The 10,968-nt window shown below is 36.6% G+C and overlaps 1 protein-coding gene across 1 annotated transcript; it reads left to right on the top strand.

Moving 5' to 3' along the window:
• The first annotated feature begins 2,477 nt into the window (after positions 1 to 2,477).
• LOC142642836 (pentatricopeptide repeat-containing protein At5g66520-like) lies at positions 2,478 to 4,500 on the top strand. The gene has a single exon (XM_075817259.1). The coding sequence runs from the start codon at positions 2,699 to 2,701 to the stop codon at positions 4,016 to 4,018; it is 1,320 nt and encodes a 439-aa protein (XP_075673374.1). The 5' UTR covers positions 2,478 to 2,698; the 3' UTR covers positions 4,019 to 4,500.
• Positions 4,501 to 10,968: the final 6,468 nt, after the last annotated feature.

Here is a 10,968-nt window from a genome sequence, read left to right on the forward strand (position 1 = left end):
CTCTGCTTGATGTGGATCTGAGCCTGCCATAGTGTTCCAACTCCTTAAACACAAGATTTCCCATAGACGGCGCTAATTGCAAGTGCATAATTTGTACTCGGACTCAAACACGTGATGGGCTCAGGCCCAAAGAGCCTTATACAATCAAATTTGTAGAGCGTGGGCTTGAAACCTAGGTTTTATGGACATTGGACAACAGATGGTGGGCTAGGTTGCCACTGTCTTCACAATCAATAGATAGAAATAACAGAAATTCTCCTCGGACATAAGCCAATGATGACTTGTATTGTCTTTCTTTCTTCGAATAATAAATTATAATTGAAGAAGATGTGTACAATACTTTTCTTTCTTTTTTTCTCTGATCTCCCTTTTTCTAATGCCTTCTTCCTTCTTTTATATCACTCTTTCTCTTCCTTTCATCTTCCACGTGTAGCACAAATCAATGATCTAGATATTTTTCTCTCCACCGCCCTATGGAAGTCCTCAAATAACAGCTGTAAGGCTGATTTGTACTGTTCAGATGTCATTTCCCCATTAATGCGGCCAGAGAGGTAGGTGCAGGGTCTTTAATGCGGTGGTAGCAGCCTTTTCCCTTGATATTTCTCGTACGTTCTTCCTCTCTATAACTACGTGGAGCATATCTTTACCCACCAAACCTTCCAGAACTCACTCCCTAAATATCGTGACGTGCCATACGATCTTCATTTGACTTAGCCAAGGAGATGTCTCTCCTCGGACAACCCTATCAACCTTTCTAGAAAGAGCTGACTTGTGGGCCTCAAAGGTTCTGCTTGGATAGGCTTACACCACCAATATCAGACCCAAGGCCCAAATACGTGGTTTGACCATTTTACCCCCACAAAAAAATAAACTCATTATCTAGTCATAACTTTGTAGTTCAACGAACATGTTTTAGTGTTTCCAACAAAAATATCGATGTTTCAAATCTTCCAATCCCCAACAATAATTATCAAAAGTAGAAAATAAAAATATACTCTTGGCCTCAGAAGCACCAAAGCCAAGCTGAGGAGACAACACCTGAGTTGGTGTGAACAACTATTGAGGTAAGAATCCTTGGAAATGAGGGATTGGATCAGGGATTCTACTCCAAGAATTTATCATCAATTTGGATTTTTTTTAATCACCTCCGAATGCTATGAGATTTGATTTATCCCAAAACTATTTAGTATTTACTACCCACTCTTTAGAAGGATGACATTGACGTCAAAGGCATGCACAATCTGAAAACCCTAGGCTTAGTTTCATAGCTTACCGTGTATGAATGCTCTTTGCTAATTTAAGAATCCGAGAGTCCCTTGCCACCAACACACTAGCAACTCACCCCTCAATTGCACCAACAGTTGGCGCCATTTGTAAAAAACGTATATTCCCCCTTTGACAAACATTGTATGGTGTTGACTATATCCATGATGCATAGTGACAGCAAGCATGATAGACTAATAGTCCACTAAGGTGAAAAAAAAACCCAAGAGAAAGCACTACAAACATTTGTGCTATATCCTAAATAAGGACTAATGTAGTCAGAATTTAGACTTTTTATAGTTGTTTCACTTGTTTGTAAAGCCTAGATTAACCTATTATATGGTTGATGTGGGATTTAACACACACCCATACAACATACACTTAACTAATTTGATTTAATATCCAATTATTTTAGTAGAATAGCTATCTCCTCCAGTTAAATTTTTGAGGTCCTTATTAGAGTCCATTTTGTTTTGACCATAATTTGAAGTCTTTGATCCTAATGAAGAAGAACTACTATTACGACTGATAATGAACAACTTGATTCTAGACTAAGAAACCCCTAAATAATCCTAAGAATTTTGCTTAAGTAGCAATTGGTGGGAGGCAACGATGCCAACAACACAATTGGCTTTCAACAACGGGTGGCTTTGGCCATGGCTGGTGGTTTTAGCGGCATAATATTTCTATTAGGTTCAAATTGTTTTTATTTGGGTATCTTCATTTTTTTTAATTAAAAAAAAAGCTATTATTTTTATTTTCACAAAAAACCCTATTTGTTTGGCAAGAAAATGTGGGAAATAATTAATTAAATGGTATTATGGTTTTGAAATTGGTCCTAATGGTAGAGACTATAGAATGCTTTTATTTTTTATTTTTTTTTGGAGTAAAGTGTTAGGTTACTGGGGTTTTGACTTTTGAGTTTGTGTGGAATGTTTGCTTTGTGATAAAATTTGTGAAAATGCTAGGATTTGAATTTAGGATTAAGGTTGTAAATCACATTAATGTAAAATGGACAAAGACCAGGCATTAAAACATACTAAGAAAAATGAGATTTTAATTGACAATTAAAAAAAAGGACCTAATTTCAAATAAGGATATTAATCGGTTATTTTGTTTTGTTTTCTTCTTTTTAATAAAGAAAATCCCCAAAAGAAATGAAGAGGTTCGATTGGGCTTTTAAGCTTAAAGTTAGCTAAAACGTCATTGCAACAAAACGCAAATGAAGCCTATTGATGGCACTGCACTAGTTCTTATTCAAGACCAAGTAGCTTCATTACTTTTTTGGCCTTATTCTGTATCCAATTTGAGCATGTATTTGTAGTATCAAATATCAAAATTTGTGCCTAACGTGCCTTCTGCTTAATTTGATACATGCCATATTGATATTGCCATACTTTTCCAATGGATTTAAATTGAACAACCAAGACAAACAATGCTTATTAGCCTCTCCCACCACTTACTCAAACCCATGAACCACTTATTAGTTTCTTGGTCCATCAAAAACTTTAACTCATGGGCATTAGCTATTAGAAATAATATTTCTTCTCCACACAAAGTCTTATACCTCTTTTCAAAAATGCATCGCTCATCTGTTCCCAGTGACAGTTTCTCCATGCTTTTCACACTAAAATCTTGTACCCATTTGCAAAACCTCACTGTCATTCAACACCTCCATGCCCACATTGTCAAAATAGGATTCAGTTCTCACGTCTACGTTGCCACTTCCCTGCTCTACGCGTATGTTCTCATGTCTTTTGAGAACGCTTGTGTCCTGTTTGATGAAATGCCTGAGAGAAATACAGTCACGTGGAACACGATGATTACTGGGTATTGGAGGTCTGGGGATGTAGAGAGTGCACGTGCTGTTTTTGAGGAAATGCCAGTAAGGGATGTTGCGTCATGGTCTGCCATGTTAGCTGCATATGTTAATAGTGGCAATTATGTGCAGGGTGTGGCGGTTTTTCGAGATATGATGGCGCAAGAGGGGTTAAGTCCTGACCAAGTGACTCTAGGATCAGTTCTAACAGGATGTGCCCACATGGGTTCTCTTGGTTTGTTGGCTGGGAAATCAGTTCATGGGTTTATAGCAAAGAATGGGTGGGAGTTGAATGTGGAACTTGGTACAGTTTTGGTTGACATGTATGCCAAGTGTGGCTTCGTGAAGACTGCTTGCCGGGTTTTTGGATTGATGCAAGAAAGGAATGTTGTGTCTTGGACTGCTTTGATTTGTGGCTCGGCACAACATGGCTACAGCAAAGAAGTATTGTCTTTGTTTGAGATGATGCAAAAATCTGGTGTGAGGCCCAATGAATTGACTTTCACAGGGATTCTAAGTGCGTGTGTGCATACAGGATTAGTAGTGGAGGGTCGTAAATATTTCAAGATGATTGAAGAATGTGGGTTAGAACCAAGAATCCAACATTATGGGTGCATAGTTGATTTGCTAGGTAAGGCAGGGCTGTTAGAGGAAGCTTATGAGATAATTATGACAATGAAATTTGAACCCAATATTGTCATTTGGGGTTCATTCTTAACAGCTTGTAGGGAGCATAAGCAATTTGGGATGGCTGAGAGGGTAATTGATAAGGTCTTGAGTATGATAACGCCAGAGAATAATGGAGGTGTTTATTCCCTTATTGCTGATTTGTATGTTTTGGGTGAGAAGTGGGATGAAGCAGAAGGGCTTAGGAAATTAATGCTCAAAGACAATGTCAAGAAGGCTAGGGGTTCAAGTTTTATCAGAAGTTGGTAATAGAAAGTTCACTATTTAATCTATACTTGGGAACTATATTGAGTTGGTGAGACTATTGACAACAATGTGTCAACCTTGGATTCATGGTAGTATCATCATTGTAGGTTCTTTTGAATTCTTTATATTGTATATGAAGAAGTGGAATGAGATGAGGTATAATGAAAAGGAGTTATCGGTAGCTTATTCTCTGTGGCAGCAACATTTTGGTCTGCAAAGCCACATACTTGCACAAGTTATCATTGTTTTTAAGTGATCTCAAAGCTAGGTAGAAGACTGGCAGATCATTCATGATGGTTGGATCTAGGGTACAAGTGGATACTGACATTCCCTGTTGAATAGCTTTTGGTCTTTATACATCGATCCAGATATCAGCTGCTTATCGAGTTTGGACACTAAATTTCCTTTTCAATGTAACTTACAAACGTATATTTATTTATTTTCTTTCAATTGAAGTTTCTTTAATTTGCCTCGCTTAGATGATAGAATTAGTTATTTTGAGCAGACCCCAGTTAATGTCTTTTGAGCAATAAATTCCCTTGAAGCGACTTGTGCATGTTCTTCTTCCAAAGTGCGTGTATGACTTCTCCTTGTTCTCTAGCAGCAACAATCAGGGCGGCTCAAGCATAGGTCATTTTCTATTAAAAGAAGAAGAGGAAGAAGAAAGTATTAGACCATTTAGGGTATTGTCTTCATGGATTAGATGTTGGATCATCGCGGGGGGGGGGGGGGGGGGGTGGGGGCATGGGGGTGTACACCCCTTCCACACCTGAGTTGCACCACTACATTTGACATAATGAGCTAGTTCATGGGCCACTCTGTTGTGCTCCCTTTTCAGATGACAGATTTCCCAGCTCCTAAAAGACTTAAGGAGGTCAAGAATTCCCTGGTACAGATGGCCTAGGTTGCCTCTTGATTCACTTGTGTTAATATCTTGGACCAAAGTGAGGGTATCCGATTCAAAAATGACCTGTGCAAGCGCCATTTCTTTAGCTAGTAGAATTCCATTTTCTAGAGCCACAATTTCAGATTCCAAGCTTGAGCATTGACCCTGAAGGACTTTGCTGAGGGCTGCCACTGGATTTCCTTTGCTGTCCCTTATCATGACCCCAATACTAGATGGTCGACCATCAATGGTTGTAGCACCGTCCACATTGATTTTGAACATACCCAATGGTGGAGCCTCCGACCTGGATGCTTCATTATTTTGGCTTTGTAAGCACACTCCCATGGCTTCTTTAAACTCCCACCTGATAGTGTTTGCAGAGCACCGATTTTGGGCAGCTGAGTTGCACACATCTTTGAAGACCTTTTGATCCCTGTTATATTAGATTGCCCAGGAGGTTACAAAGAATATTTCCAGGTCTTGATCAGCTCCCTCCTCCAAAATCTGCAGAGCAGCATCTGTACCTTCCAGCAACTGACTTCCTCTCATGTTCATCGGCCTCCCCTGCTATCTGTCCCACACTTGTTTTGCCAACTCACATTGAATCAGCGCATGGGTTGTTGTCTCCATTTCTTGATCACAGATAGGGCATATGGGGCTGACATTTACCCCCTTCTGCTCAAGTCCAGTCTCGTTGGGAGGCCATTCATGCATGCTCTCCACGCAAATATTTGTATTTTACTCGGAATCTTTAAATGCCATATTTTCTTCCAAGGGGGAGTTTGCGGATTGCCAGATGAACTTTCACCAATCTCTTCGGCCTCCACCAAACTACAAGCAATATACTATGCACTCTTTACAGTAAAGTCACCTCTTCTATTACCGGTCCAAATGAGTTTGTCCTCGGGTAAGTTGTAACTCAGTGGCATGTTTAGGATCGTATCAGCTTCAAAAGGAACAAACACAGCTCGAATAAGCTCAACTTTCCACCTCCTAGTTTCGTAGTCAATAAGGGCCGAGACCATCGGAAAGTCATCAAAAGGTCTAGGAGGAGAAATGACTTTGTATGTAGTAGGAGTAGGAAGCCATTAACCGACCATTCCCCACTCTCCATCGTGTGCCTTTCCTTATGACTTCCAATGCTTGAAAAATGCTACGCCATGCATATGATGGGCTGTAGCCAAGCTTTGAGTTCACGTCCCCATGAGGAAAGGCCTCTAAATGGAAGAAGAGAAATGCTAGTACCACAAATAACATATTTTATATTAGTAAAATATTCTATAGTAACCCAAATAAAAATATATCTCATACTTACTGACCTGTTTTATTTGGAAAAGTGGTTTATATCTAACTAAATTTGAAGAACCTCATATACCATTCTCTCTCTCTCTCTCTTTCTCAGCATCTCTTGACAACGAATCACCATCAAATCTACTTTTCCTCTTTCAACCCTAAACTTGATCTCAAGAGTCAAATTTAAGATTTCGCTTGTAAATGTTAAGGCGATTCATTCATAAGTAGAGTTGCAAACTTGAAATAGTGTCTTTGATAAATCAATATATTATTCTAAGTTCTAAAATATTGTTCAAGTCATATTATAATTTTACATTATATAAGAAATTTCTTTAATTTGTGAGTAGTAGGATGAATTGAACTCAACTCACTTTAATGATATTTGTTTATCACTGTTCTTTTTTTTTTTTTTTGATAACTGGTCAGAAACTTTTATTAAACTAAAAAACGGAATACACGTATAAGAAAAACTTGTATAAGTTCGAGGCCAGCTACAGACAGCTGGTCATAGACTAAGGCTACAACAACGTAGCTAAGAAAAGACACCTACTAAAAAATTAAATTTGAGACGCCATCAGCTTTTGGTACTCGTTCAGTAGACTCTATATACCACTCAAAATAGTCCTTTGGGTGGGTTTGTTTTTGTTCAAAGTAGACCTTATTTCGGGCATTCCAAATAGACCATGCCACTGTAGCCCAACATTCCAGGTCCCATTGATCTAAGCTCTGCGCCAAGAACCCGAACAGCAAGAAGAAGTCTCGAGCCTCATTGGAGTACTTTTGAATCTTTCCCTTAACCAAGGCCCATACATTCCTAGCAAGGGAACACTCCCACAAGATATGCCCATGGACCCATGGTCTCGGGTTTTTGCTTACACAAACTACACACCACCTTAACTTGAACCTTCCTTCTGTGCAGATTGTCCCGAGTAGGTAAGCTGTTAGAGCACGCCCTCCACATGGAATAATATTGTAACATTTGGAACACCTTCCTCATGTGTTTGTTTGGAATCAATCATACTAATACTAATACAAGTATACTTGACATTTGTGAAGTATCACAAGTTTACATAAATATTATAAAAGAAATTATTGTGACCATTCTGAAAAGAAATTACTTAAACTTGAAGTCACTTAATATAAAAATGCTCATACTTCCAAAATAAAAAATTTTAAGCCACACATTTTGTAAACAATTTTCTTAAAGAATAAGGGTCCAGTTAATGTGCCCTAAGGACACACATTAAGCCATCTATTTTTAGAAATATTTTCTCGAAAATTGAAAAAGCTGTCAATATTTTTTTTATTTTTAAAAAAATATTTCTAAAAATGATTAATTATTGTGTGCCCTTGTGGCACACATTAGCAAAATCTAAAGAATAAATCAATTTTTATATATAATTGAATTTATTTCAAGGGTGTCTAATCATTCTCTTGAATATAAGGCATAAGGATGCATGCCTTAATTTTTATGAACATAACTAAAAAAGAAAAAAGAAAAAAAAAATATTATGGCGGAAATTTTATGGTTATGAGATTTATGAATAAATTTTGGCGATTATGAAATGGGTTATCAATACTATTGTTGAAGTACATGAATTGATTTTTTGTTTTGTTTGTTTGTTTATGTTTTTGGGCGATTACTTCTTGAGTAGATTGACGGTCCCATGGATCGGTTTTTTGGACAGTTTTGTCTTGAATAGACCAACACGATCCCGTGGATCGGTTTTTTGGGCGGTTACTTCTTGAGTAGACTGATGATCCTTGGATTGGTTTTCTTCATGATTACTTCTTGATCAGTAGACCAATGATCCTGTGGATTGATTTTTTTGAACGGTTACTTCTTGAGTAGACCAACGACCTATATACATTAAATTCCACAAAATACAAAGAAATAATTGCATTAGTTACAAGTAAATTGACACGGAATAAAGCTAATTAAAACAACATAAAAAATCACAACTTAACAAATCATACATACACACATATATATATATATATATATATATATATATATATATATATATATATATATGTTGATATAGCATGAAGGAGGCTCTAATACCACATGTAAGTCATATAAAAACACCAAAAGAAATTAAACACACCTCCAACCAATATTGTTCAAATAATTTGTAAAGAAATTCCCACTATAGAATAATGAATAATGAATTAGAAGAGACTCTTTCATTCTATGGCCTTCTCCTTAGAAACCTTCTGACGGAAAATACAGGCTTTTATTTAAGGCTAGAATATTAGGAACCCCTTCAATTTTAACATTGGTTTTCTATTCATACTCCTTCTATCAAGGGGTATGTCTATTCACCAAAAGACGTCACGTTACAAAATAACATTATAATCTCGTTCACAAAAAGACTCTTATTATTAAATAAATAAGAATAGATCTAAAAAAATAATATAATTAAATAATTATAATAAATGTCGATTACATTAAGTCTCTCTTAATTGAGATAATCTTACAAACCATGCATAATCCTTATTGCTCAATACAATATGATCATAAAATGGGAGTGTAAAACATACTGGTAAGTACTAAAAACACTCATACAATTCATAATTCTCACTCGAAAATTCTGTACTTGCTTGGTTGGAATAAATACTTTGACCAGTAATATGAGCGGATTAAATCAGCCAAAAGGTTAAAATGTAAAACAATAAACAAAATCACCGGGGTGCAGGCAAGTGAAGCAACGACATATGGAAATCCTGTCAAATTGCAGTCAAAGTTCAAAAAGATGGCAGCGACAAAGGCCAAGACCATAGTTATTGAATTTTAATTTTCTAGAAATTTGCAAGCATGGAGGATATAATAAGAAGACGTAATTCAATGGTGAATTTTTTAAAATTCACCTCTAATAAAAAAATATATTGAGTAAAGTTGTAGCCTTATAACTAAACGTCCTATAACAAAGATAAATTGGTTCTGTTTAGTTGGTTTCAGTCAGTGCATTCGGTTGGTCCTTTTTAGCCCTATTCACAACTTCACATTACTTTGTCGTTTCTCCTTTGGTTTTCAATGTAGTCACTTTCAAGCCCTACTCACCACGCCTAGGTCATTTATGCTGCCATTCTTCAGTTTTCTTCCAATGTTCATGTCTTGCACAAAATTTCGTCCACTATGGCCAAGTCATCGGTCTCTTCCAAGGTCATTCTCTAGGCGTTCTTCTCGGTGTCAGAGTGATGAAAGAAAAGGAAGCACAACTTGAAGCACAAAAGAATGAAGAATTATTGGTCTGACAGTATCTGCCTAAACGACACATCTAATATTGCAGCTTAGCATACTTTAGTCATATACAACTTGTAGTTTAGATCAGTTTTGTGTACTGTTAAGCAACACGTGTTTAGCATGTGATACACTAGAAGTTAGTTAGTTTCTTTCTTTCTCGATTGTATATAAACAGAGATCTATCTCTTTCTAAATCAATAAAATCATTCTTCACAAATCTTGGTTTAGTTTCTAATAGTATCTTCATGGCTTTCTTTGAGGCATGTTCAAGGCTTTCTTCATAAGCTTATCTAAACTCAAGGCTTTCTTCATAAGCTTATCTAAACTCAAGGCTCTATCGAGCTTCTGCCTTGAGTTTGAGGGGAGGTGTTAGAGATATACTAGCCCAAAAGTATTGGCTCAAGCCTGCCAACTTGTACACCAAATTTATTAACCATAGTTAATGTATAGTTAGTCTAGGGTTAAGGGCCCGTTTGGTAGGAGTATTTGAGTTTTGGTTTTTAAAATAATGTGAAAATTGTAATTTAAAAAGTGTAGTGAAAACACATTTTTTGAGTACTCATAATACAAAAAATGTGTTTAGTAACGTATTTCTATAAAGTGTTCAAAACTAAAAATACAAAATTGGGTGTTTGATACAAGCATTTGGTTTTGAAGAAAAAGTGCTCCCTCCCATGAATGATAAAATGATTTTTTTTTTCAAAATAACACAATTTTGCTAACAATTTTGTTAGTTAGCAAGGTTTCCAAACTATTTAGAAAACTAACATCTCAAGCCTCTTAGACTTGAGTTACTAAAGCAAATCAAGCTTAATAAACTCGAGTTCCTGCTCTTTTGTTCGAGTTACTATAGCAACTTAAGCTTAATAAACTCGAGTTCCTGCTCCTTCCTTCCTTCTCTCCATCTTAATTTTTTTTCCTTTTCTCCACTGTCATTCCATTCTCTTCTTCTAAGCCCCCAAAATTCAAGACAATTCTTCCCTTAAAATAACGATCTTAAAAGTGAAGCAAAAACCCAAACCCAAAAATCACGATCTTGGCACTAGAGCTGCTTAAGTTTGACGATCTTAACTTGGGTTTGACGATCTTGGCATCAGAGCAGCTTGATCTTGGCACTGGAGCGGCTTGGGTTTGATGAACTGCAGAACTGGAAATCGTGGATTTGGGTCTTTGTGGGGTTGTGTTTTGGTTTGGTTTTTGATGAACTGCATAAACTGGAAGTCTAGAACTCGTTGATGATTTGGTGGTTTGGAACTCAAGTTTTAGAAACTCGAGTTCCACGTTGATTTTTCATGAAACTTGTGTTAGGACATATGTGGAACTTGTTAGAACATATGTTATTGTAAATTGGCTAATCATTTGACAAAACACATTTTACTTGTAATTAGGTAGTTTTAGGATGGGTTTAGTACTTCAAGGAACAAGAGTTCAAGTCTGTTAGGACATATGTGATTTGATGTTAGGAACATATGTCAACATTTTATGTATTGGTTAATCCTTTGACAAAACGCATTTTACTTGTAATTG

This window comes from Castanea sativa, chromosome 7 (assembly GCF_040712315.1).
Source record: "Castanea sativa cultivar Marrone di Chiusa Pesio chromosome 7, ASM4071231v1".
NCBI classification, from domain to species: domain Eukaryota; kingdom Viridiplantae; phylum Streptophyta; class Magnoliopsida; order Fagales; family Fagaceae; genus Castanea; species Castanea sativa.